Raw genomic sequence first — 27,927 nt, 5'->3', positions numbered from 1 at the left:
GATGCTGTGCCCCCCTCTCCTAAGGAGCAGCTTTCTCCTTGCTTGTCGGTTCAGTGGCTAGTCGGAGGTTGAGTAGCAGGCAGATGGCCCGGTTGGGTGGAGGACACAGTTTTGCTGCCTGCAGTCCACAGTGCCTCGCAGTTAATTCGTCAGTAATTGATCCTGCACTGCCAAGTTGACACCTCCCCCAGGAGCAGCCAGTAGCCACCGGTCAAGGTTGGCTGCTTCCCTTTCAGGCGAAAGCCAGTGGAGCAACAAACCAAGGCCTTCTTTCACTGCTCTTCTCTGTGCCCCCCACCCTGAAGTGGCCTGAAAGCATTTTACATACCCCTGCTCTTCCTCCCCTCCCCATGTTCTCCTGAAAGGAAGCTAGCTAAGGAAAGCAGGAATTGTCATAGAAGTCCCAGAAAGACCTAGGCTGAGCTAGCTCTCTAGTTCTTTCATTTCTTTTGTGGGCCCTCCCCACAGAATTCTGGGCCACAGCGAGGCCAGGCTTCAGTGCTTGGAAAGGGGATGGTGGCACAGTCTGACAGCATGCCTCCCCCTCACTCTCTGGATAACACGGCCGGAGGGCAGCTCGCCCAGTAGGGACTTGCGGGAATGGGTGTACAGTGACCAGTCTTGCGTGGACACTGCCTAACAACCACCAAGAGAAGGCAAGACCTGCACCTCGCTGTGTGCATTTTGCTCCCTCTTGGGGGTGATTAATTCCTTATTCCTGGGGCCTCTGAGTCACACGTGCCTCCCTCCAGCCAAAAGTCATCAGTAAAATTGCTTCTTGCTTGACAGCCATTCTGGCTGGATCTATTTCCAGACTGGGTTCTAAGCCCCTTGGCCCTCGTGATTTGAATGCCTTTGCTGAACCTTAGCTAGCACTTTCCCAGTGCCCTGAGCATGTGCTGTCTCACAGCGGGTTTTGTAGTCACATCTATATTACAGACATCAACTAGTTTTAAACGTAGCTTTCTCCCACAAGTTTAGGAGCGGTTTAAGGATTCTGCGAGAGAGCTCTTGCAGAACTAGTTCCCAAGATTCCATGCTTGAAGGACATTTAAGCCACATTACAGATCTAGACATTTTCGCTGCATCTTCAGCTAAAGGTATTGGTCACTGATGCCTCTTGGACTGGCCCAAAGGGCATACCAAGGAAGGGCAGAAGGACAAAGCCCCTGGAAGGTCATCTACCATAGGCAGGCAGTTGCTGGAGGTATATTATCACACTGTGTCATGCATGAATCTGTTTTCCGGTGCTGGTCTTTCCAGTGTAATTGTCTCATGTATCCAGAAGAGAAATAAAGGATCTGAAACACAAACTTTCTGTTAATTCATTCCTCACAATTGCATCTCACCCTTTGTCCAAGAAGCTCAGAGTGGCATCATTAGTTGACTTCGTCCAACTTTCCACCTCAAAACCAGCCACTCTTACCCGGACATGGTGAAAGAAAACACTGCTCATACTGGGCAACCATGCCCTACCAGCATAGGAGACTGCCATGGTTTACTGGCTCCTGTCTGTCCTACATCCTTCCTGATCCTCTGATGTTCAGGATTGAGTTCACCGCATAATGAAATTACCGAGTAGCCTTGAACGATGGTCAAAGTTGCAGGCTGACAGAGACATGCAAAGCAAGGCTGATGATATATGGTCTGCCGCATGTATGGGGAACTACGCAACTCACCGGGCCATACTCAAGGTCTAGAGGATTAGCTAGAGTACAATATCAGCAGCTTTGTGTCAATAGTAGGGAGGGTAGGAGCTGCCAGAAGTAACCCAAAAGCGGAGGAGAGCAGACACTCTTATCCTATACTACCTTCATAGGATTCTTGTGAAAATAATATGGAAGAATGGGGATCCGTGGAAGCCATCTTGAGTTAAATGAAGGAAGGGTGGGATTAAAAATTCAATAGATTTAAAAGATATTTGAAAGTGTATAATAAAAGAGAACAACCAACATCAATATAGAAGATCTGAACAACATACAGAAGTTGAAAGGAACATGGTAAAAATATACGCTAAAAAGCTGTGGGAGAAATCTGGAAGCGAAACAGAAGCAAACTAGTTTTCATAACTCAAAAAGATAATAACTGAGCACCAGCAGTCATGCAGGGGAAGTCAAGTCAAGATAAGACACCAGATAATAGCCGAGCATAAGAGCGGTCATGAGGGGGAAATTAAGTCAAGATAAGGCACCAGGCATTAACAACCGTTCAAAGTCGAGGGCCATAAAGGTGTGCAGAAAACAAAACAGGGTTTGGAATTATTTTGAAAAACATGAAGGAAAAGAATCAAACTGTTGCACTACAGACAGTGAAGATAATATGTTGTTCAACATCCCCATATGGTTGCAGTTAACTGAAAGAGTGCTGATGGCTTAAACTTAGAATGTAGAACTTTTTTAAAAAGGAAAGTGTTAAAAGCAGACAGGAGAAGAAGAATTGGTTTTTATATGCCAACTTTCTCTACCATGTAAGGAAGAATCAAACCGGGTGACGAACACCTTCCCTTCCGCTCCCCACAAGAGACACACAGTGGTGGGGCTAAGAGAGCTGTGACTAGCCCAAGGTCACCCAGCTTGCTTCATGTGTAGGAGTGGCGAAACCAACCCAGTTCACCAGATTAGTGTCTGCCACTCATATGTAGGAGTAGAGAATCAAACCCAGTTCTCCAGATTAGAGTCCACCGCTCCAAACCACCACTCTTAACCACTACACCACGCTGGCTCTCAGGAGAGGTATTTACATGTAATATGTAAACAGGAAACTTTATTAGAGAAATCAGATTTATGCCAAAAAAGCTAAGATGTTAAAAACAAACAGGTATGTATTTGAGTAGAAAATGAAAAGGAGCAAACATTTAGCAAACAGGAGTGTGATGAGAGTTTACAGAGTGCTTGCTGGAGCATACAATATGCTTCACTGTGTTAAAATCCACAAAGTCCTTGAGCGGTGAAATGCACTATGCAGGAGGAAAGAACCAAGTTCATCACAGTGAGTCCCCTGGAAGAAGGGCAAGATAAAATGTAATAAAAATAGGCAATTGGATACAGTTGTGTTAATATTGCTCAGCCACATATCAGAAGATTTGAGGGGTCGGAAGCGGATTCCCCAATTATTTGTGCCTCCCATAATTTCTCACAGGCCTCTAAGCTTATACAGTAGAAACAACAAAGCATTTTCCATGTTAGCCTACTGCAGCAAAATCAAACAGGAGTCTTGTGGCACCTGAAAAACACTCAGATTTATCGGGGCAGAATGCTTTAATGAACGAAAAGGTTGCTTGTCAGATGCAAGAACTGCCCATTTGGCAAATCTATGCGGTAACAGGCAGAAGACAGACAAGAATAAAGGGTGGGCCTGTTCTTGCAAAGCAAGGGCAAAAAAAGCCAGACATTCGAGAAAGAGGCGTGCCGTACTGCAACACAGTGCGTATGAAAATCACATACACTATAGAGAGTAAAAGATTCAATTGAACCCACTCCCAATGGTGATTCATTAGCCAAGCAACTTAAATCCTGCTACTTTCAGGCCCAGTTTGGCTCAATCTTCTCTTTAAGGAGGCTGTTAGTTTGGTCTAGGGCCCGCTTTTGCTTCCTGGTAGCAGCATTCCCACCCGTTTCCAGTCTACACAAACAAAATAAGCCTTCTGTTAACAAGTCATCAATTAAAGATTAAAGTTTAGCCTGGGCGGGGCTTCACTAGTCAGGCTGGGCTTTATCTGCTGCCCACAACCCTCAATTCATACACTGGAGAGTTCCTCTGTTTGTTAACTAGGATAGGAGACCTCCAATGCCAGAGAGGCACCAGAAGAACCGGGATCATAAAAGCAAGCTGCAGTACCTAGGGGGAAAGTTCATTCCTTACTCCAAAGGAATCATTTCCAAGAAGCTAAGGACTACCTGAGAAGGGCTCCTGGAACCAGGGTGTGTTGGCTTCTGAATATCCCTCTCAGTCTGAAAGCACAGTCCAAGTTTACGGACTAAAATGGCGCTGCCCCCCACCAATGCGCGCCTGGGTATGCGCCTGGTGGAATGTGGCATTTGCTACGAGGCCTACAAAGAAGCTTCCCGTGGGAGGGTCCCCAAACTTCTGTGGTGCCGTCACTCCCTCTGCTTGGCCTGCCTGAGAAAACTGGTCTGCCAGTCCCGAGCCTACTCTTTTGTGGTCTGCCCCTTTTGCCGAATGGTGACACTCGTGCCTGAACAAGGACTGCAGGCCTTGAAGGACGATGAAGCCCTTCTACGGGAGATGGCTCCGCAAGGACCGGAAGGGGTGGACTCAGACGAGGAGCCCATGGACGACAAAGACTCCTCTGGATCTCCCAGCTGGTCCCTCAGTAACTCAGCTCTATCCTTAGACGTGGAGTTTAACTACATGACCAGCTCGCCCATCTTCACAGTCAGCAGCCTAGTCCCAGCATACCCAACAGGCCTCCATCCTGGAACAGGGAATTTGGGCAGGTTTCAGCTGCAGGAGATACCAAACACCTTCCTGGTTCAGTTTCCCAGCAGTTCCTCCTCCCAGGACTCCCAGCCACCTCCATCATCAGTGGAAAATGTCCGGCTTTGCTTTGCGGTGACCATCATTCTTCTCATCATCTCGATCTTCTTCTCACTGGTCTTCTTCAAGTAAGGGAGGCTAGAGATGCCTACTGGTTTTAGCTTTTTAGCCAAAGAAAGTAGAACCGAGAAAATCTTTTAGCCTGTTCAGCACTGCCATGGGGACCTTGTGCAGGTCTCTGGACACGACTCTTTTCCAAGCCCATGGACACAGGTCATATTATGACATCACTCATGTAGACAAATATCTGGATGGATAGATTTTTAAGGCCTGAAGATGGGGCCTGGTGCATTTTGTTTCTAATAAGGATGGGATTGAGGGTATAAACTGGCAAGTCACAAAAATCCTCACAAAAGATGAATTTGTTTTCTTAAATCTGTTCTCTTTGAAGACTGCAATCTAGCCATTTGATGTTCAGCAAGCTGCGCAAAGCTCTTGATCTTTCCAAGAGCTGAGATCCAAACTACGTAGCAAAGGTTTAGCAAAGTTTGTCTTGCAGCCTGAGGTTTAGCAACGTTTGTCTTGCAACCTGTTCTTAAGATGCTTATTCAGGAGCGAAGCATCACCAAGCCCACCAGGGCATACTTGCTAGTAAACACGCTTTTAGAATGGGAGCCTTTATTAGTTTGCAAAGGAGCTGAGGACTTTCAAGCAATTAAACTTAGGTTTTGCCCAGCACATAGTAATGAAGTGTCAGAGGTGTTAAATTGTGTAGGACTGATCTAACAATGAAGGCAGCTTTTGGAGAAAAATTATAAATTGCAAACATTGTTACATTGTTTATACAATTTCAATGCAACTGGGTCAAACAACTGAGTTGTATCCAAATTCAAAGGAAGAGCGAAGGCTTTGAAACCAGGTGACTCTTGCTTAGGTTGGGGGAAGGGGGCAAATGGAAGATCAGCGAAGCGATTCTGGGTTGTTGTGGTTGTTTTGAGCTAATGATTTTATGCACAGAACTGTTTGAATGGGCCCTTCCCTGCAGATGGGGGAAAGAATTGTATAATTCAAAACTTCCTGAGTGGAGAGGGCTTAATCTGCCAGGACTACGGTTGAGGAAAGCGACAGTTTCCATCTTGCTGACCTCTCTCCCTCCCCACCCATTTTACCATGTACTTATATTTTTATCTACTTTTATTCTTTATCCTTTCCCTTATTGGGGGTACCCTATTGTTTCCCTTCCCTGATTCTTCCCCTCTGAACTGGTTCCTGATATTGTCATATAGTCTAAGGGTGCCCTTGGCATTTTTAAAAGATATTGTGGATTTTAACTTGTAAACTGATGTGATTTTAACTGTTGTGGGAATTTCTGTGAGCCGCCCTGAGCCTGATGCAAGCGGTAAAGGAAGGCATAGAAGAAATAAATACATAAAATAAAACCGGCAGCCTACTGTTTTATCTTTGTGTTCTGGGAAGGAATAGACTCTCCCTATCACATATGATCTCAGAAGCTAAGCAGGGTTGACCCTGGTAAGTGTTTGGATGGGAGACCACCAAGGAACCAAAGCAGAGGCAGTCAATGGCAAACCACTTCGGAAAGTCTCTTGCCTTGAAAACCCTACAGGGTTGCCATAAGTCAGTTGTGAATTGACAGCACCCACCCACCCACACAAGATCTCCTTGGCTGTGGCCATGCAACAATTCTGAAGAGTATGCTCCTGAAGCATCAAGTGGTTTGTTTTTAAATAATTATACTACATCATAGTAGCTGCTGCTGCCATTAAAACAGTTGAACTGACTGCAGCTTTGGGAAGACTCGAGGCAAGCAAGCTCCAGGCTTCTTCCATACTCATCAATTTCACAAAAAGATTCACTGACTTAAGAGGTTTAAGGTCTTTACTGGGTGAGGAGCAAGAGAAAAGGAAGAAAAATATATTCTTATCTAGGATAACACAAATAATTTGCTTCAGGACGCTCATTTGTTTCATATACATGCAAAATATTGATTTGTAAATTCCCGTACAGCACATCCAGGACCCTGGCTAGCATTTGGATGGGAGACCTCCAAGGAATATCACAATATACAAGGAATACAAGGAGGCAGGCAATGGCAAACCACCTCCGAACCTCTCCTGCCTTGAAAACCCTACGGGGTCGCCATAAGTGGGATGCAACTTGATGGCAAAAAAACAACAACGGGGATAGCTCATAGGTCATTTTAGGTGCTAAATACAAACATTTGGAAAATGCTTTTGATTTTCCATGATTTATTCTCTGTCTGCTCATCAGAGAGGATATGGCAAAAGGCTGCGGGCAGGACCTGAGCACTTTCCCCTAAAGAAAGGCTGTCTGACTACTGCTCTAGATGCAAGAATTTTATACAATAACACACACACAATCCTGTCTGTTTGCTCCCATGAGGACCTGAAAGCTACACAGGCTGCAGATGTTTTTTCTGTTTCGGCAGCAAAAAAACAAAAAACCTGTTTATGCAGAACCCAGGCCCAGAAGCACTGCCACAGATTCCCATTCTGTATTAAGGATATGTGCTACAAAAGACAGGCAGGTGCATGTTGCAAGTACCACTAATGCAGGTTTTGGCATACTCTTTGGGCAATTCTAAGCTGGGTGTGTAGCTGAGCCCTTGAGAAGTATGCACAGTTGGAGGAACAAATACAGACTCCTACACTAAATTTAGCTACTTCATTTATATCCCAGTCAAGGCCCAAAGTAGCTGACATCCTTCTCCTCTCCTACAGTTTACCCTCACAACATCCCCACGAGGTAGGTTTGGGTGAGAGTCTGTGACTGGCCCAAGGTCACACATGCCAGCTCCCATGGCAAAGTAGGGATCCCATCCTGGCTCTCCCAGATCCTAGTCCAATGCTCTAACCACCACAACACACTCACTGTCCAATTACACACAGATGTGGCCTCCCCACCCTAAGCCGCCAATCTAGAAGACATGGAGAAAGTGTTCGTTTGGCAGACAACTTCCTAGCAGGCACGTTCACACTCAGTTAAGACACTGGTCAGTCATCTTTCCTTCCAGGGCAAAAACAAGCTGCTGAGCAGGGGACAAATGTCTGGGATCAAAGGGGAGTTGGGAGGCACCAAGCCCTGCCGATAGGAAGGGGGTGGTAATTATGGCACAGCTCTTTGGGGCACACTGCCATGACTCTTCCCAAGATGTTAAAAAAAGGCCAGCTGTTTAAGCAATCAAGAAGAGCCACTGTCCCAGATACTTTTACTATGATTCATAGTTAACCTTTACCGCTTAGAAATTACTTCGGTTCAGTAGCCCAAGCAGATGAGTCGTTAAAGGCTTCCCTAAAGCGGCTGGCCTTTTCAATGAACCGAGGCCAAAGAGAGCAGCTCCACTGGTTTCAGTGCTAGGCCCCTACTGGACCCTCGTCCTGTAGTCCCATAGATTACTACTGCCTGTGCTCACCGCATGGCCACCTCTGCTCTAATCTGCACGGGACAAAGGGCATGGTTACTTAGTGGGGAAATGCACACATTTTGTACAAGGACACACTCTAACTTCACATGCTCGACACCTAAGCCAAAGGTTCTGGGGCTGAATACTGGTTCCAGACAAGCTTTGATTCTTGTACTTGTTTAGAACATAAACCTGTTCAGAGATCAGGAAAAGCTGCAGCCTGGATATGCACAAAAAAACCCAAGCAAGTAGCAAATGAATCTGGGGAGGGTAACAAGTGAACAAGTACAGCATGAGGGTTATGACCATAAGCAGCCAAACGGGGAATCTCATTATCAGTATTTGCAGTATGGGGATAATACTAACTTACCACACAGGGCTCTTATGAGGATTGTCGAAACAAGTTAATGTCCATATAGCACTATGTAAATGGCAAGTTTAAACCAACCAACCCAGATTTTTAAAATGATCCCGAAGATAGTTTAAATTGCACTTTTATTGTTCAAGGAGATCACATTTTAATCCCGTCATGATCTAAACAAGAGGAGAGCCATGGCACTGGTTTCACTTCCAAACTGCTCAATACCACGCTTACTCCAGAGGCCGAAAGGGCAACACAAGAAAATCTGTAACGGTGACAAGTGGTGAGATAGCATGGGGCCTGGCTTGTTTTTAAGCCACCTGAATTCAAAAGCTTTCATTTCCTTCAAAGTGCTTTGTTTGTCCATCCAGAGTGGGTATTTTCCCCCTATCAAGTCTAAAGCTTAATATTGTTGGGGTTGGGGGGAGAAAAGCAGAAGCCAAATCTCGGAATAAAATACCAGACTTAGTATGCCAGGTGGGATAATTTAAATATCCGTTCTCCTCTGAATAAAGTATGTCAACTCCCCCTCCATCCAAGAACAGCAACAGCAAGACACCATTTATGTACCAGAGGCCAATACATACATCATGGTTATCCTGTTGATGCAGCTTCAAAAATAGTTCTCAGTGGCCACAGGTTGGCTGTACGCCTGATCACATGATTAGACAACTGTAACTGGACGAGATCCACTTTGTATCCAGACAGTCCAACAAGAGTTTGGGATGCTTACCCTGCAAGTTTGTTTCAGAAGCTCCTGAGGACGCAAAGAGGCAAGGGTAATATCCAGAGCGCCCCTAAAAGGTACACGTGTAACCGTTCATTTTGAATACTGCTTTGTGCCTCAAGGACAAGATAAGCAGCTGGTCCCATAAGCCAGGTAAAAATTCAACAATCTGCCCCAGACGTGTGTATTGGGAAGGTTCACATATGGGGTTGGGGGGCTCATGGATACAAGGAGGGCCCTAAAATCTCTTCTTTAAACAGGCTGCTTTACACCGGAGGTCAAAATTAACTTGCGTTGTGCAAAACAACTTGAAGGCAAAAGGCTAGCCAGGACTAGTTTAACATTTCATCAGGTTTGCTGGTAAACCACAGATGCTTCTCCCTACCCCTCAACACACACACAGGTTAATGGGACAGGCTATCTGAACAGGATTAAAGGTCACCAGAAATACGCCCAAGAGAACAGGGCCAAGAGAACGGCGATCAATACCTCTCATCCAGGAAAAGAATAGTAGGATCATCCATGCATGCTGCCTCTCACCTTTCAGAGGCCTCTAGCAATTTAGATTCCCAGCAGTTAGTGGGCACTTAAGGAACTGCCAGTGTCAAAGGGTTGGACCCTCCTGCAGTGCCAGACAGAAAGCAGAGCTAAATGCTAACTACATTCCCCACCCCTGCCCACCTCACTGTGCAAACAGGGCATCACAGGGAATTGCTCCTGTGATCCTAACCAACCTACACTTGCCTGCCATCAAAGTAAGCAGAGGCATGGGTTTGGAATTACAGAACTTCTTGCAAAAAGCATCCAAGGTCCAGGGAGCTGGAGGGGGGAAACTAAACACCTCTGAGCCTTTGATCTGACGTTCACATGGAGAAGGAATCCTGCAACTGGGGAGGGCCCATTCCCAGTCCCTCCTCCATCTCCTTGTTTGCATAAGTAGGATTAGCAGGACAGATGTGTGCATGCAAGAGAGAGGCTGGCTTCTTGACTTGGTCCAGGCTCACAGAAGTCAGGGCACGCAGACAAGGTCTTCAACCCTGCACCACGCATGTAATGGTCAGCAACTTGCAGGGGCTGCCCTGCCCCGAATAAGCAATCCAGGGAGCTCCACTACAACAGTGCCATCCAATTCAGGCCATAGCTTGCTAAATCACTTCGCACCCACACCAAATCTTGCCGTGTTGTTTGTCCAGTCATTCACCCAAGCCAATCCAGGTCATCATCGTCATCATCATCCCCAAAGAGGGGGGTCGGAGGAGGCCGGCCCTTCAGGCTCTGAAAATCCCCAAGAGATGGGTTAGGTCAACACTGCTGAGCACAGAAGGAGAGGGCTGCAGACAGGGTTGCGTACCTCTTTTGCTAAGAAAAGTTACATTCTGGAATGTGAAGTAGCCATATTTCACCACCATCACCACTATGATATCTAATGGTAAAAATAGATGGCTTGCATCAGCTACAAAAGCAACAAAGCCAAGCCATCTACAGTGTCTACACACTCCTCAGGTGTATAGAACACCTAAATTAAAAAGGAAATCCTCTAAGATTAGCTGGATTAAGCCTGAGGATGCTCATTACCCTTGTGAAATTGAGAGTTAAAAAGTGGGGGAGGCTGGAAGCTCAACCCTTTAAGAGTTCCTTGGGGAGGAATATTTGGGAAAGTGTCTGCATGGGCCCCAGTTTGACTTCACAATAAATTAGCTGAAGTGCCCATGAGCAGGACAACAAATGGGGCCACCCGCAGATAAAGGAGTGGTTTCTGCACAGTGGGGAGATTCTCCAGGTAAGCAAATATTGCCGTGTATGCATACATACATTGAAAAAAGCAGTAACCCTCTCCCCAAACCAGCCAGATAAGAACTGAGCATGTTCAATAGCCTCCAGGAGGCATGGAGGATTGTGAGTCAATGAAGGGCAGGGGGGAAGAGAGGAGGATTACAATATTGGCCTGTTCAAACCCCTACAAGCTTCTAGTATCCTGAAAGGGGGACATTAGCATTTGTGGAAAGTCTGTCGACTGTTTATTTCTAGTCTTCTCCCACTCTTCAAGTTCTCAAGTTGTTTTATGCACGCGTGCACCTATTTCCTTGACTTTTGTTACTTGGTTACTCTTTGGCGAGCCACAGACAAGGCAGGGAAATTTCTCCTCCTCTGATCATTATCAGTCATGTTTGGACCCTGAATGGATTTCACCAGACGTTACCCAAGTTCATTTCCCTTTACGTTTTTAAACAACCAACACCACCACAACAGCAAAAAGCGAGGCAACTGGTCTGCACCCAATGACCACTATCTGAATACAGATAGGAAACCCAAGTAAATGCCTCCAAACATTAAACATGGATCTGCCAGTCTAAATGCCAGTGGATTCATCTCTGCAGCATACTGAAAAGTGCCAAGGCCAGAATCTTCTGGGAATGAGCCCCCCGCAATCTCCTTACCAATTCTTCATCTTCATCCTCTTCCGGTTGCCCTCCTGACATATGGGACTGTCGAGTTACAGCTTTAGACATATTGCCCTGGTCTTCATGGAGGCTGAGAAAAGAAAGAAGAGGAGTCAAGTGGAATTATCTGACTTCAGGAAAGGGAGGGGGGGAAAGATGCAGTATGCAAAAGCCTGCCCATACAACAGAGCTGCGATCCCACTCACTCCCCACCTCTTAGCATTTGGGTCCTGGGTTGTATGCCCAATTAGATGGCTAAAAGGCAGTCAGTTTTAAAAGGTGCTTGGGAGCCACACCACAAGCAGGAAGTTCAGAGCACCATACTGGCCAAACCATACAGCTTCTGTAGTCATTTACTTGCTGTCCTAAGAGGACTCAGCAGGGAAGAAGTAACATGAAGGGGTCCACAGCTCCATTGGCATTGCTGCTGAAAGGCACATAGGCTGTGACCTTAAGCAGGGATAGGCAGAAAGCAGGGTGTGACCCACCGGAGCCTGCCTGGTAAGCTGGCGTTCTTGCAAAGACTGCTGGACCTTGGTCCATGTCAACATGACCCTTCTAAAGTAAGTGCACACATCCAGGCTTACACACTGCAAATTGGACAGGCCTTCACCATTAACTGATCTTGAGTATTCACTACTGCTTGGTAAAGGGAGGGGCCGTGGCTCAGCAGCAGAACATCTGCTTAGCAGGCAGAAGGTCCCAGGTTCAATCCCTGGCATCTCCAGTTAAGGATCAGATAGCAGGTGGTGACCTCTGCCTGAAACTCTGGAAAGCCGCTGCTAGTCTGAGCAGACAATCGTGACTCTGATTCGGTATAAAGCAGCTTCATGTCTTCCATGTGTGTTCCAAATTTTTAAAAATTTGGTAGACTGAGGATTTTAAGGGGGGGGGAGAAGCAGATCACACAAGACCGAAGCCAGCTCACTCTGCCCTGCAACACGTCTGCATTGCCAACAAATGGGGAGGAGGTGAAATAGATGCAGCTCAAGGCAGGCATGAGCACAACACACACATACACTTCCCAAGACTGACCCAGAATCTACTTGAGGAGGATTGGGAGCTGCTCCTTGCTGAGTTTCTGCTGAGACACATTTTTCAGCCATAGTGGCGATTTCAGCATTCTGGTTTGGAACAACCAGGTGACTCCCTCTCTCCGGATCCAGCGTGGGTTCTTCCACCTTGCTCTTTGCCTCATCCACTGCTGGCTCGGAAGGCTCTGATGCTCCTGCCACAGTGAGAGCTGAGTTTCCTGCGCAGGCTTCATCCTCAGCACTGGCTTCTACCGGTTTAGAGCACCCCTCCTCCTCACTGGCCAGGAGCTCTGGGACTTCCAGCTTTGTATTAGGCTTTGTGGTCTCGTTAAAGGCCGAGGAGGTCTGTTCTCTATGTGATTCTAGGGCCTGTGCCTCAGATACTGCAACAGCTGGGCTGCCCTGGGCTCCTTCGGGAGAGACAGAAGGGAGATGAGCCATTGCCTCCTCTGGAGGGTCAGGGGGGACTGAAGGCACTGAGAGTGGTGGTCCGTGTGGAGAAGGGCTCCTGGGCTCCTTATCTGGGCCCACGGGGCTTGCCCTTTTCTCTTCTGCAGAGCCCGGCGCATCCTCCTCACTGCTGCTCTCTCCCCTCTCCTCGTGCCTCTCCAGCAGCTGCAGCGTTACTGTCTGAAAGCAAACAGAAGGAGTGAAGGGTTTGCTTGCCACAAAGGCACAGCAGCACTCATTGCCGCCCCAAATCTGAAGTCCTGTCTTTTCCTTCCTTTGGCAGGATTCTTCTATACTCTGTGGTCAATATAAATAAATACATTTGTATATATTTATTTCCCCTAATGTATTGGACTTCAGCTCATAGTGGGGAGGTGGCAAATTATCCAAGGCATTATCCAACCAACACCTTGGCTTTGCTTTAAAAGAAATACAAGATTCTAGACCTTATGACTGTAAAATAATCTCGAAAGCTTATGGCTAACACTTGGTAAAAATCTCAAGCGTGGCTAAGTAAAATTTGCATTGATCAAGTAGAAGAGCATCAGAAGGATCACAGAAAGTTGTGAGATAAGAAAGACTGGAGCTGTGTGGCCTAAGTGGAGGTATTAACGCTAGAATCAATTTCCAGCAGAAGTCAATTTATGCTACAGGGCAGGTTGGCCATTAAGACCACCAGGAAAAGTCCCAATGGCCCAATGGCCTGGGGGGGGGGTCCATCCCCACCAGGGCAATCCCAGCCCAAAAAGAGTGGTGGGTGTCAGCCGGGGTGCAAGGAAGGTGGGCTCACCGCAGCAAGCTGCCCAGCTTAGCCAGGTACCCCCTGCCCAGGACTGGACATCAAGTGATCCCTCCCTCCTTTTGGGGAGCAGGGCCCACTTCCAGGGTCTTTTCTTCCCCCAATCTGCCCCCTCATGCTATGATAATGTGGCTGCACAGAGGAAGTACAGAACACTGAACTGCATGCTGAATGCAGCTTCCCAATCATCTCAGCTTCAACTGTCTTTAAAAATTAAAAAGCTATTTCCTAGCCTCCATGGCTGCAAATACATGCTTAAAAGAAGGTGGGCAATGTTTGCCGAAATCTCAGAGGCCAAGAAGGTGAGTCAGGAATAAACAGGGCTTCTATGTTCTGGCTCTTCCCTGTGACCAGCAACGCCAGAACTATGTAATACAGCTCAACAAATGCATATAATATTTATGACAGCTTACTCAATTTGTGGGTTGCAGAATTTGGCTTCTCTTGGTATGGAATTTTTATGTATCAGCTGTACCTTGATGGTATTCATGACGATGCCCAAGACTTCTCTGCCGGTGTAGGGCTCCTCTAGCTCAAACTGACCCCGCAGGGACTGAAACACCTGGTTCATGATCTTCTTTACCTGGAGAACAACACGCTAGGAAATCAAAAGGCCGAGAAGCCGGTTCTCTCCCTGAGGAGAGGCCGTGAAGTAATGTATTTAACCAAAAGGAAGACGGGGTTTTTTTTCTCTAGGTGTGCCATCAAGAAAAAGGTGTTGCCTTACATTTGCACAAAAGTTCCAAGTATGCACAGTAATGAAAAATTTTGTATTAATGTTTTTTTTTTATTATTGAGTCATCTTGCATTCAGGATCATCTTTGGTACATGCAGGGCCAGGCAGGAGAAGAATGTTAGGAAGGGAGCAACAAGCTTGTGATAGAAGAAGAAGAGTTTGTTTTTTATATGCTGACTTTTTCTACCACTTAAGGCAGAATCAAACCGGCTTACAATCACCTTACTTTCCCCTCCCACAACAGACACCCTGTGAGATAGGTGGGGCTGAGAGAGCTCTTAATAGAACTGTGACTAGCCCAAGGTCACCCAGCTGGCTCCATGTGTGGGAGTCGGGAAACCAACCCAGTTCACCAGATTAGCCTCCGCTGCTCATGTGGAGGAGTGGGGAATCAAACCCAGTTCTCCATATCAGAGTCCACCGCTCCAAACTGCCGCTCTTAACCCCTACACCACCATGCCCCACTGAGATACAAAAAGAGGCCATCAAAATGGTATGAGAACAGCAAAGGGTGCCAAGAGGGCACAGCTTTAGGGAGTGCTGAAAATGATCAAGGGCAGAAGAGAGGCAGCTGCCACACAGCCAAAGCGTTCTTTCTGGCTAGAGCAGGTACACCTACCAGCAGCTGCAAAGGGAGCACAGAAGAGCCCCACAGCTGTGCCTATTATGGCAACAACATGATGAAGAGCTGGGATCATGCTGCAAGGGTCCGTCTCTGAACCAGGAAAAGCACAGCAGTGTTATGACAGCCCCTCCTACCAGCATTTTCGGAATAATGCTGCAACACTCTTTCTGGGATGAGTTAAGCTGCCAGTCATCCAGGAGAGAAATTCCTCTGCGTTTCCAGTTTATGGGGTCCTCTCCCTACTTCTATAGAGCCAGCACTTCCCACCGCACTCAACTCTCTGGTTGCCATCCAGGGCAATGCTGAACAAGGGGGGGGGGGAAACTCACCTCTTCAGTGGAGTCTACAGATGAAGGCCTCCCATGATGCTTTTCAAGTTCCTGGATCCGCTCCTCATAGTGGGCCTTGAGAGCAGCTACCTGGGACTGTAAAACTAAGTACTGGGGGGTGGGGAGAAGAAATTAGGTTATCTGAGTATGCCAGCGTCACATAGTGGTTAGAGTGATGGGCTTGAGGTGGAAAGTCCTGGGTTCAAATCTTTGCTCAGCCATGAAGTTTTGTGCAAGGGACTTCCTATCCTTTTTTATTTTTAGCCTTGCTTGCCTCACAGGGTTGTTGTGAAGATAAAACTGGATAATTCCACTCAGGTGGCCCTGAGCTCCTTGGAGGCAAGATGGGATGGGATGATTTTTAGATGATAATTTCCTTTTAGGCTAGTGCCAGGAAAGTGCCAGGGACATGATGGTCCGGCAGAGTATTTCTCGTTTCACTGTTCCCAAGCCCAGGGCCACAGCTTTGTGCAAAGGCTTTTGGACACTTCCCCAAAGAGGGGATAATTTTGTCCTGTTCTTTGGATTTGGCTGCGAAGCGATGCACAAAACCCATTTTAACTGCAGACGCACCCAGTGCTGTCCCCAGTGAGTGTGAGGCAGAAAAAGCAGCAGAGAGGCTTGGTGTGGAATGGGGGGAGAGTTCTCCTCACCTTGTTTTTCACATGCTCGAGCTGTTCCAGCTGCTCCTGCAAGACCAAGAGCTTCTCATCCTCCAAACTCTTTGTGGTTTTGAGCTGCAATAACTGGAAGTAAACCAAGTTTGACATGTAAGCTAAAGCAGTTGAGTATTCTCTCATTTGCAAGCTTGTGCCCCTTGTAAAAGTTCAGGAACGTTGTATTCAGCAACAGGTTCCCCAAACACAATACAGGAGTCTCACTAGTACGAACACTGTCTACAATGTGACCTTTTCCCTTCAAAATAGGGTTCAGAGGAAACTTGAAACAGACTGGACCTCTGCTCACTTGTACTCAGGGAATACAAGCTCTACATTAGCACACTTCTTATGCCAACTAAGGGCATGTGTTGGTGTATGCATGCATCAGCAGGCATCCTAAGGAAATGTGAAAGGTAAGATCTGGACACTGGCGGAGTGAGGATTTATAGAAGGGTGGCAAGAGGTGGGATGAGGTGCAGGCCAAAGAAGGTTGGGGAGGCTGATGGTCCTGAAAGCCACTTATGCAGGAATTGTGACACACTTCATTGAGCTGTGGAGGAGGAAGGCATGCACACACACGTGTGCGCGCACACGCACACACAAAACAGGCCACCTACTTTTTCTTCCAGCTGGGACACTTTCTGCTGCTGGGCATCTCTCTCCTCGCATGCCTCCTGGTACTGGCGGGCATGTTGCTCCTTGGTAGAGGTCAGCATACGCTCGCATTTGGCTTCCCACTGGGATTCCAGCTCTGCCTGCATAAGAGAAATCTACCAGACCCCCCAGGACACTCTTGTTAGTCTTTCACATAACAATTTTCCTGTTTCTTCTTTTCAGCACTGCTGCCCACTAGCTCTGAGCCAAACATTAAAAAAGAAAAACTGGCTGAAGTTGAAAAAATAGTGACCCCCATGCTGTGGGATTCAGGCTTCCAAAGCAGAAGTTCTTCAAACAGGACAAAGCCCCAACTGGTCTTCTGCCACCTGGTTGGTGATGGCTTTCCCCCCTGCTTCTCTGGTGAAAGTCATGGAGGTGATTATCTATTGACTGCCTCCTCTCACCTGCTCAGAAGCTACTTGGTCGGTCGATGTCCGGGCCTTTTTCAGCAGTTGCCGGAGCTTGTCCAGCTCCTCCTGGTAGGATCTGCGAATCTCATCCATTTCTTCTTCAGCCTGTCCTCTCTCCAAGAGGGATTTCTTCTTCCTCTCAGCCAGGTTCTGAAACAAGGGGGGGGGGGCGGAATCACAGGTCAGAGAGCAAGATTATGTTTACATGTGCAGGGATCATAGCTCAGTGATATGCCATCTGCTTTGTATGAAGAGGGTCCCAGGTTTCATCCCTGGAACCTCCTTTTATTTCAGGTAGCAAATACTGCTAAGGTCTTTCTTAGCCTTGAAGAGCTGCTGCCAGTCACAGAAGATAATACTGAGATGAATAGAACAGTAGTCTCGACTTTTAAAGGAAATTTCATGCAGCAGTCCAAGGAGCTAGACCTGTACTATTGAGCACAGGTAGAGAATACCCCTTTTGAATGTCCCGCCACATAAAAATCCCTGACAAGCAACAATTAGCACCTCAGGGAGAATGGTTTTAGCCTAGCTCTCTCCCTGTTGTACTAGTTTTTCACCTGCAAGAAGTATTTAGTTTTTAAATGAAGGGGAGCATCCAAAAGTAGAATGTCTTACTTGCAATCTGATGTCTGGGGCCGCAGCCAAAGAAGTTGCTCATTGCTTCTGTTAACATGCTTATGTTATGTTGTTATAAATGATGCTGCCATTTGTATTGTGCTATTTATATTACTCTTTGCCTTTCAACTTGTAAAACTGCTGAAAAGATCACACGTTCTCTAAAATCAACCAAGTAGTGCAGCCCTCTCTGCCGTTTCATTCTGCATATACATGGGCCAGGCCTCAGAGCCCTTTCCCCTAGGCCAAGGGATACAACATCATAGAACCCCAGGCTCATAAGAACAGTGACATTTTCTACTGCCTATTCACACTATTCCTTGCAGGCTAGCCAGCACTGGGCATGTGGAAAAATAAATAAAAAAGCAATCTCTACTCAGATTCTGCATCTCCCACAGCTTCCTACCTTCTCCAGATTCTCCTTTTCCACACGGAGGTCAGACAGCTCTTCTTCCAGGGCTGCCAGCTTGGCATCCAGTTGCCTACGGCTTTGCTTCTCAACTTGGAATCTGCTCCGGGCATCCTCAGATGACTGCTGAAGATCTGTGCAAGGCAGGACACAGCGTTGGCATCAAAAGGCACTCCGCACCACCACCAATGTGAACTCAAAATAAAAAACATTCATTTAAATAAACTATTCACAGTGATGCAGTAACCCTCCAGTAATCCAGGAACTCCACATGCCTAGAACGTACACGTGCCTTAATTCCCAGGGCCAGGTGTGCTAATTTCTCAACATTCATACAAGCGTTTGGTTGATCACATACATTATCTTGTATTCCTGACAACAAACCAATTCGGTAGGCCAGTATTAGCCCCATGCTGTAGACAGCGTAATTGAAGCAGAGAGAGAGTGGTCAGCCTAAGGACCCCTAGTGAGTTTGTGGCAGTGGTCAAATCTGAACCAGAGCTTCATAGCTCACCCTCGAAGCCACTGTGCATCACCAGCTCTCTGCACCAATTCTGAACCACAAGATGCCAAGTTCTGAAACCCAGAAGAATGTAGCATTTTTTAAGGGACAAAAAACTGCTTTTACTAAAAAAAAAGAGAGCAGCTTCTCTGAAAGGTGCATTATTTGACTCTGCTCATGCAGGGCCAAGAGAAGGGACCCTCTGCAGAGGCTGAGAAGCAACCTTTCTTATTTCATTCATTGAGAAAAATTTCTGACTCACTTTTCAGCAAATGGTGTTCTTGAAGCAATGTACGTAAAAAGAACAAACAACAGTAAGACAGTAAAATCCGTTCACTGGAACAACTATACAAAGAGATAAAAACTAGTGCCAAGCTAATGGATACCAGATAAGCTAATCAGTACGGCTTGGATGAATAAAGGACTCTTCAATGATCTCTTAAGAACACCAAGGACTTCGCTTCTACTAAAAGCAACAGGAATTCGTTTCCAAAGACCGGGGGCCATCACATCACCCAAGGGCACTTTCATGTTGAACAATGGACTTTCAATCCACTCTGCAACTGGATTTCACTGTGTGAAACAGTAAAATCCGCTTGTAAACAATCACTAAAATGCATTCAAAGTGGATTGAAAGTGCATTAAATGAATGTGAAAACAATCCAGAAGAGCCCATCGAGCAGTAGCCACCAACCTAAGTGCAACCAACCATCAAGTGGTACCACCCAAAGATAATCAGCAGCAGCTCTTAGTAAACACAATGACAGATACAGCAAAACATAGTCCCTCAAGCCTGGCCCTCCCTGAAGTTTCCCTTACCCGCCAGCCGAGCCTGCAGCTGGTCGAGCTGTGTGCCTTGTCCCTCTGCCTCCTTCAGGGCCGTGTTCAACTGGGAGCGCAAATCCATCTCCTTCTTCTGGTGATCGGTTAGCTCCAGCTGAAGCCGGGAGATCTGTGCTGTGGCAGCGGCCAGCTCCTCGGCAACTTTGACCTGCAGAGTGAGAAAGAGGCAGCAAAGGAGAAATTTCAGGTGGGCTCCTCCAAAAGGATTCAAGAGGTGGCTTGTCCAGAGGGCATCCTCCATAGGCAACCGAGACGCTGGGCTGAGTTCCCATTAAGCAAACTTCAGGCCAGTTCTACTGGAGCCAACAGACCCCTGGCACGTCTAAATGTAATAAATCACTCTGACCCAGCATGGGATGCGTGTGAAATCAGGACTGTGCAGTGACCAATAATCAGGAACACAGTGAATGGAGAGATGCCTGAGCTACATGTGAATGCACAACATAAAAAGTTCCCTACTGGATAGGACCAAGAGTTCTCCTAGGTCAGAATTTTGCTCCTAACAGCAGCTGGCCAGAGGCTTCCATGAAGGCCACAAGAGGGCATGAACACAAAAGCCTTGTTTGTACACAGAATCAGGTATTCACAAGTCTCTGAACATGGAGGCTGCATGTTACTGTGGTTATAGGCCAACAATGGACAATGAATTTGTCTAATCCTTTCTTAAAGTCCAAGTTAAAAATAGTTAAAATAGCTGGGGGCTCCTACCTCGGAGGCATCTTGTGCAATTCTCCTTTCTTAAAGTCATCCATTTTATTTACTTCATTTATATCCCACCTTTTCCCCCCAATGGGGACCCAAAGAAACTTACATCATTCTCTTCTCCTCTATTTTATCCTCACAACAACCCTGTGAGGTGGGTTAAACAGAGAGCATGTAAGACTTGCCCAAGTTTACCAGGCAAGCTTCCAAGGCAGAGTGGCGATTGAAAAATGGGTCTCCCAGATCCTACTGCATATACTGCTGTTGTAAGGTGCTCAGAGGCAATTTATGTACTACAAAACTGCTGTTAACAGCTCTGCAGTTCCTTGCAGACTCAAAGCCTTAGCATCTTTCAGAAGCACTGTAGGCACCATGTGCCAAGAACAAAGTCAGCTGGGGATCTTTGTGTGAGAGTTAAGAGGACCAGTTCTCAGCAAGCTAGCCTATACATGTCTTGACTGTACCATTTCAGTCTACAGGTGAGGGCTCACTGGATTAAATGTTTCCTTATGTTTTTTTTGGGGGGGGGAGGCAGAAATCCTACAACTATGATTTGTTGCTACATGATAATCAGGCTCTTGCGTAGTGGCAAAGTATCAGACTAGGATCCGGGAGACCCACATTTGAATCTCCACTCTGCCACAAAGGCTCACTGAGTGACTTTGAGCCAGTCACACACATTCAGCCTATCCTACCTCACAGGGTTGTTGTGAGGATAAAGTGGAGATGGGGAGAACTGTTGTAAGGCACTTTGGAACCCCCACTGGGGACAAAGGTGGGGTATAAATGAAATACATATAAATATTGTGCTCTCACCTCCTCTTTTTATGCTGCCAAATCTCTGGATTTGTGGTTTCATGGTGAACAACACTCTGCCTTTACACATCTGAAGCAGCAATCCACGCTTTGTGCTTGGCCCTGCTAACTAAGTTGACAAAGATCAAACCAGAGTTTGGAATTTGGATTTGTGGGGGTGGGGAACCATACACTACGATTTGCTGCAAAAGCAAGAGTATGTAACTGGATGGCCAAGCACAAGGGGATGAAGCAGTGAGCAAGCCTAAAAATCCCCCAGGCTTGTACACACAGCAGCCATCCCTGGCTTGCCATTACATATAAAATCCACCATGGAAAACTGGCTAGGCTAGAACCCCTCTCCTTGACATGCTCGTTTCCTGTGTGCAGAGATTTTCTTTTGCATGGAGAAGCCCTCCAGCCACATGAGTCCCCACCAGCACCCTGAAGTGGTACAGTTCAAACATGCTACGACAGAGATAACATTTGCTACATTTTTATCTATACCCCCCATTTCAAATTGACTTGTTTTATGCAAGTTTTGCAATCCTTTTTTTTTTACCCTGCAAGATTACTGAATCTTAAGACAGTTTCCAAAAGTAATAGTCAAGTCTAGCAGTTTGACCCACAAGCCTGGGCTCTCAACAGGAAAAATCGAGAGTACAGAGTTCAGGTCTTCCCCTTCCCACCAATGATGATTTTGCATCTGCAGCATGCAAGATCCGGATGGGAAGGTTCTGCTCCTGAAGTGTTTCTGTGTTTCCCAAATTCTTAGTGAGCTTGGGCTAATCTAGAGAGAGGTTAATTCACCCTACTCGACACTATTATCTGGGATGAGCCATCAATGAGGGAAGCCTTGGTTCACACGGATTGGGTAAGTGTGGAAAAAACAGGGAGGGGGAATAATCCAGATTTTCTGGACATCAGAGGACAATGCCTCACCTGGTCCCAGCCCTGTTCCAATGGCAGCGTGTGCTAACAGGGGGAAGAAAAGCAGCAACAGGAAAGGAAAGTTAACACCACCAGTATAAAAGCAGGAGAGAATTGTCAGCAGAGGAAAAGGTTAGCAGAGCTTTGGGGGTGAACTGCACTCTCGTGTGTTTGGCACATGAATTACCAAACACAGAAGTTGAGCATCTGTAGCTCTAGCATTGCTTCAAGAAAAGCACATGTTTAAAATCACCAAATGCAGATTCAGCTATGCCCTAGTGCAGAGTTTCCCAAACTTTTTTGAGTCATGGAGCACTTTTCAGGAGAGAAAGTCGTCACGGAGCACTGATTTTCACCTAGCACCTATATACTAAACCGAATGACAGTAGTATTTTTCTTTCCAATCTCTTCATGGAGCACTAGGAGATGTTTTGCAGAGCACCAAGTGCTCCTTAGAGTACAGTTTGGGAACCTTTGCCCTAGTGTCTTTTAGCCACCCAGCTGTTTTTAAAACAAGGGGGCTGAAGCATAGTTAGAACAATTCTACTTCCCCCTTATATTTCAAAGGATCTATACAGGCAAAACAGGGTTCCGATCTACAACAGTAAACCCAACTTGAGAGGGCTTCTGATCGGTCATGATCTTGGGCCACTGTTGCCCTCCTGGCAGCCTTGCTCATTTCCCAGACTTCTCGGCCACCACTCCCGCAGAGTTTACCTTCTCCTGCTCAGCATGCAAGACCCTTGCCTGCGTGTGCTCGTTGTTTATTTGCAGTGAAGTGTTCCTCTTCTCCATCAAGAGGTTGCTCTGCTCCACGTACCTGGGAAGAGAATATGCAGCGCATGGCTTTATGAGTCCTGATGGCAGGATTGGTCTGAGGGGTGGATTTCATCCATTACTCTATTTTACGTGACTCAAAGCAGTCTTATCACATTTAATCACAGTATGGCAAAAGGAGTTTGTTCATTTTAATGCCCCACACAAATTCTCCATCTGGAGGAACAGGTTTCTCAAAATTAAGCAGTTCTTTCTGGTGGGAGGTTTTGGTCCTACCTGATCCAAGTTCTAGTCCTGGATGCTCCACAATTTGAGCTCCCTCTCTTCACACACTCCTTACAAAAGGCTTTTTGCTTCATTTCTACCCTCCTTTCCCCGATCTGAGCTAGCTAGACTAAGAAGAGAGCACTGCTGGTTGGATCACCTTCACAACTTTGCTGGGATTGTTGCCAAGTGCTAACAGGCTGCTGCTCCAGCTAGAAATAATTGCTAAGGGGGCAGCTGCAAAATGTTTTTATGGTATGGCAGGATGCATCCTCAACAGCCTAGGGGGGAAGAGGGCTCCAGGAGGTGGGTCAACTGGCCCCCAGAGAGAATTCCAAAAACTTACAGGGGTGATACAGCCAGCCACGAGTGAAGTAAAGCAATATTTATGATTGAGAACACACAGTGGCAGAGGCCAACAGTATTCCTCATAGAGCTGTGAGCGTGGGCTACTCCTCCAATATGGAGGAGCGTGCAAGGTATTCCTCTGCTCCATCAAGAGGTCGCTCTGCTCAAAAATACATCTTTACAAAGTAGAGAGCATGAGCTCTCCTCACCTCTGGTTGCGATCAATCAGCTCGCTGATCTTCTCGTTCTGCTCCTCAATCCGGCTGCTCTTCTCAAAGATCTCTTGCTTCAGCCTCTCATTCTCCTGCAACAAGAACACAGTGCAGGAAAGAAGCAAGAGCATCCCAGAACAGGGACACAGAGGAAAACACCACTGAGGGAGGCCCAAGGGCTGCCCCCATCCCAACCCCAATTTGGTCCCTCTTCCACTGGGGGAGCAATTTTCAGATTTTCTATTTTTAGGAATGCTTCCCCACAGTACTGACTTACTGTGTCTTGAGCACTGCAAAGGATTCCATGGGGGGGGGGGGGACGTTCCAGGATGCAAACCCAGTTCATGCAGGGCACTGCCAGGCTTCTTGAGCCTTCCAGTAACCCTGCATGAACTCAGAGCATGCTCCCGAATACCCCTAACACTCCTCTGTGGCTGCTCATTGCAAGGGAAGATGCTCAAATACTGCTTTCTCACACATTCTCACAGCAGCCCTGCAAGGTGAGACAGGGGGCAGAGGGAGTGTGGTTTGCCTAAGCCTATCTATTGGGTCTGTATCAGTGGGGATATCTGAGCCAAGACCTTTTGGATTACAGCTCAGCCCCTTGGCTACTGTGCTGCTCTGTAGCCAGCAGGCAGGCTGTTTTTTTCTCACAGAAGCTTGTTGCCCTTACTCATCTTCTGGCCGACGAGTCTCTGACAAGGAACCAATATACCCTGGAATATCACTTGAAAAATATCTTGGGCATTCTTCCAAGTTGCATGGAATTGTTTCTCCCCGACCCTAAATCCCCTTGGCAAATGTTAGTGGATGAGTTTCTCGCCAGAGAGCCAACAAAGATACCTTTCACAGGCTAAAAGGCCCTCACCTGGATGATGCGCTGGATGTTGCTCATGATCATCGTTGTTTCCATGGTAACAGAGGAGCTGCCGGGCAATAAACTGTGGCTTGAGTTCTGCTTCTGTAGCTCATTCACCTGGAAGGAACAGAGTTGCAGTGTCTTAACGTCAGCCTGCAGGAGGCAGAGAAACTTAAGAGCTAGCCAGTAACTTACCAGCCCTCCCAAGGCAACCAGCAACAGACTCCAGATGAGAACCAGAGGGGAAAGCTGCCGCTTCACCATACTCAGGCAGCGGGTGGAATGCCCTTGCACTTCCCCTCCAATCTTAGGCTAGAAACAACTAATTGAGCAAGGACTCTTCTCAACATTGGCTGAGACAGGTCAATGCTGAAGAGGAGACCATGCAGGGCTTTGGTTCTCCTCCCCTCAAGAGGCCAGGAAGATTTGGTGAACTGTGCTTAGAGAGGAAGGGGCCGGAGTGAGGCATGGCTGCGTGGAGGGAGACGAGCAGCAGAACAAGTGGGAGATAACTCCCTCCAGAATGATTTGGAAGCATGGCCCAGCCGATATCCTGAGCAGTAAGACATCGATACGAGTCCAGTGGCTCAGGCACCACTGAACAGAGAGTCATCCGGGGTTAGAAAAAGCTGTACCTATTTCCTAGGAATGGGTATTGTGCAGAAATAGGAAAAAGTTCAGTTCTTTGGTGCTGCGGTGACCAAATCCATTAGCAGTGTCAGTTTAATGTGTTCCCCAGCAGTTTGAGCGATGCAGAAAGTGGAGAGGCGAGCCCGGTCCACCTGACAGCTTCAGGCCTTTTCTTTATTCTGCACACCAGTTGCTTACAAGTGGCCTAGCCACCCTGCCCCCTACGCTGCCATGTGCAAGTGCTACACAGCATCATAAGCTAGCAGGGCAGCTGGAACTGGGGTGCTCCCAGAAGGACCAGAGAAAATGAAGAGTGGAAATGGAAAGGGCTTGGTGGGCCTACTGCAGACAAACCATAAAAACTACCTGAATAATGGAGACTCCCGTTATGCCCCCCAAAGAGCTCTTCCCTCTGCAGGAGAAAATCTGCTGCTGATCCCTGGCCTGAAAGAGGTCCGGCTGTGCTCAGCCAGGGCCTTTGGGGCTCTGGGCCCAACCTGGTGAAACACTCTTCCTAGTGAGATCTGGGCCCTGTGGGACTTAAATCAATTCTGCAGCCCCTGCAAAATGGAGTTGTTCTGTCGGGCTTATGGTTGAAGATAGCAACGGTTTCAACCCTGCTGGCCTTCCTTTCTCCTTTTCTTCCTCTACTGTTGGGATGGATAAATGAAGGGCGCTGTGTAATAATAATTGTATAATAATGTTGTACGCCGCTCTGAGCCCGACTTGGCAGAATAGTGGCCTAAAAATCTAAATAGTAATAATAATAATAATAAATAGAGCAAGGAACCACAGCAATGTAATAGAGCAGCCAGCATAAGCAACAGGCCCCAAATAAGTAGCTCTGTCTTGTAGCCCAGGAATCCACTGCACTAGGGTTGCCAGGTCCCTCTTCGCCACCGGCGGGAGATTTTTGGGGCAGAGCCTGAGGAGAGCGGGGTTTGGGGAGGGGCTTCAATGCCATAGAGTTCAATTGCCAAAGTGGCCATTTTCCTCCAGGTGATCTGATCTCTACTGGCTGGAGATCAGTTGAAGTAGCAGATTTCCTGCTACTACCTAGCAGTTGGCAACCCTACACTGCACTGATTTTCATTTGAGGTGTATGGCTACTTAACAAAAGCAAAACAGAACTGCCATGTGCAGGAACAGCAGTCCCCCAAACACCAGATTTGGGATGATAAACAAAAATGCTGCATCATCAGTGCCTGACTTATGAACTGCCTGATGAAAGTAGACCTTAGGTCTAATCCAGCAAGGTCATTCTTAACATAGAGTTTATGAACCCCGAGAACCCCATTACCTTGTCTGCGAGGTGATCTATTTTATCGGCCACTTTGCCGACAGCTAGGCGGATTTCTGTGTTTTGCTGCCTGGCCTCTGTCATCAGGAATGAACCAATGTCTCCAGCTGCAGCAATGGGGGGGGGGGGGGAGGGGGAAACAGCATGGAAGTTCTTAAAAAGCTTTTCATATTTTATATTTACAGGTTTCCAGTGTTATTGAAATGGGACAAATATAAACATCAGCAAATATATATTGTGCTGTCAAGCCTATTGATCTGAGAAATATATACAGAAAAAAAATAGGCATCTCTAATCACATTACTCTGTTAATATATGGAACAAGTATTGTATATCAAATTTAAAATCTTACTTTAAAAAACCCCTAAGTAAATATTGAGCTGAATTTAGAAAGTCTGTCCCACTACTTCCTTAAAGGTAAAGGTCCCCTGTGCAAGCACCGGGTCATTCCTGACCCATGGGGTGACATCACATCCCAATGTTTACTAGGCAGACTTTGTTTACAGCAGGGGTGGGGAACCATTTTTCCGCCAAGGGCCACTTGGAAATTTATAACATCATTCACAGGCCATACAAAATTATCAACTTAAAAATTAACTGACCAAGCCCCAAGCAGGCAGCTGCCCCAGATGACCCCCCTCCCCGTGCGGGCAAAGGGTTAACACAAAGGGTTAACACAGTTTCTTGGGCGGTCCTAGCAGCTCCATAGCTGATGACTTCTGCAAGGGGGGAAAAAGGTTCCTTTTCTCAGCAAAACAAACTCACATCCGTCTTGACTAGAGGGTATTCCTGTCTGCGGGAGGGGGCGGATCGCCAGTCTTAGATCCTTCTGAGCTGGAGATCTGCCAGGACCCATGAAGGGCCAGACCAAATGATTTCGCGGGCCTTAAACAACCCTCAGGCCTGACGTTCCCCACCCCTGGTTTACAGGGTAGTTTGCCAGTGCCTTCTCCAGTCATCTTCCCTTTACCCCCAGCAAGCTGGGCACTCATTTGACTGACCTCGGAAGGATGGAAGGCTGAGTCAACCTTGAGCCGGCTACCTGAAACCGACTTCCGTCAGGATCGAACTCAGGTCGTGAGCAGAGCTTTTGACTGCAGTACTGCAGCCACGGAGCTCTTACTTCCTTACAGAGTCTATATATAACCCAAATAGTAACCATTTTTTCTAAGAAGCTGGAAACACAGTTTTGATTATCTCTGCGTCTCAGTTCATGGAAATTTAATCTATCACCATTAATGGGTCAGACTGTCATATGAAGTGGCAACAATGAGTAGTTTTCCTCCTCTCCCAATGCTTCACAAACAGCCAACAGCAACAAAATCCAACAAAATAATTTTGAAATAATTGCAAAATATTTTACAGTAATAACTGACCTTTGGAAAGGTAGGGACGAAAAGGGGTTTAACACACTGCCTGGGACAGGGAATTTCAAAGTTAGGGGTGGGTGGTGAGTGGGAAGAGAAACACCTGAAAATGGACTTGGCCTGCATGCCAGCTTTTCCTACCTCAGCTAGCATAAGCATGCCGAGAAGGGAGCCAGATGCGTAGGCAGGCACTGTGAGTGGAGG

At 46.9% G+C, this 27,927-nt stretch overlaps 2 protein-coding genes across 2 annotated transcripts in view; one reads left to right on the top strand and one right to left on the bottom strand.

Annotated features, from left to right (window-relative positions):
• Positions 1–3,981: 3,981 nt before the first annotated feature.
• On the top strand, positions 3,982–4,629 carry LOC130486832 (E3 ubiquitin-protein ligase RNF182-like). Its single transcript, XM_056860131.1, has one exon. The coding sequence runs from the start codon at positions 3,982–3,984 to the stop codon at positions 4,627–4,629; it is 648 nt and encodes a 215-aa protein (XP_056716109.1).
• Positions 4,630–10,194: 5,565 nt separating this feature from the next.
• Positions 10,195–27,927, bottom strand: part of FKBP15 (FKBP prolyl isomerase family member 15) — a 35,523-nt gene continuing 17,790 nt past the window's right edge. Inside the window, exons 16-30 of the mRNA XM_056860982.1 lie at positions 26,357–26,472; positions 24,436–24,543; positions 23,565–23,659; positions 22,684–22,786; positions 21,979–22,011; positions 19,516–19,687; positions 18,192–18,328; positions 17,162–17,317; positions 16,718–16,870; positions 16,095–16,187; positions 15,442–15,552; positions 14,227–14,334; positions 12,504–13,132; positions 11,466–11,559; positions 10,195–10,302 (exon numbers count right to left, since the gene is read on the bottom strand). Of these exons, the coding sequence (XP_056716960.1) occupies positions 10,225–10,302; positions 11,466–11,559; positions 12,504–13,132; positions 14,227–14,334; positions 15,442–15,552; positions 16,095–16,187; positions 16,718–16,870; positions 17,162–17,317; positions 18,192–18,328; positions 19,516–19,687; positions 21,979–22,011; positions 22,684–22,786; positions 23,565–23,659; positions 24,436–24,543; positions 26,357–26,472 (2,186 nt within the window). The 3' untranslated portion in view covers positions 10,195–10,224. The remainder of the gene's footprint in view (positions 10,303–11,465; positions 11,560–12,503; positions 13,133–14,226; positions 14,335–15,441; positions 15,553–16,094; positions 16,188–16,717; positions 16,871–17,161; positions 17,318–18,191; positions 18,329–19,515; positions 19,688–21,978; positions 22,012–22,683; positions 22,787–23,564; positions 23,660–24,435; positions 24,544–26,356; positions 26,473–27,927) is intronic.

Source organism: Euleptes europaea, chromosome 14 (assembly GCF_029931775.1).
Source record: "Euleptes europaea isolate rEulEur1 chromosome 14, rEulEur1.hap1, whole genome shotgun sequence".
NCBI lineage: Eukaryota > Metazoa > Chordata > Lepidosauria > Squamata > Sphaerodactylidae > Euleptes > Euleptes europaea.
Note: the sequence above shows the minus strand (reverse complement) of the source record. Positions and strands in the feature narration are given on the sequence as shown.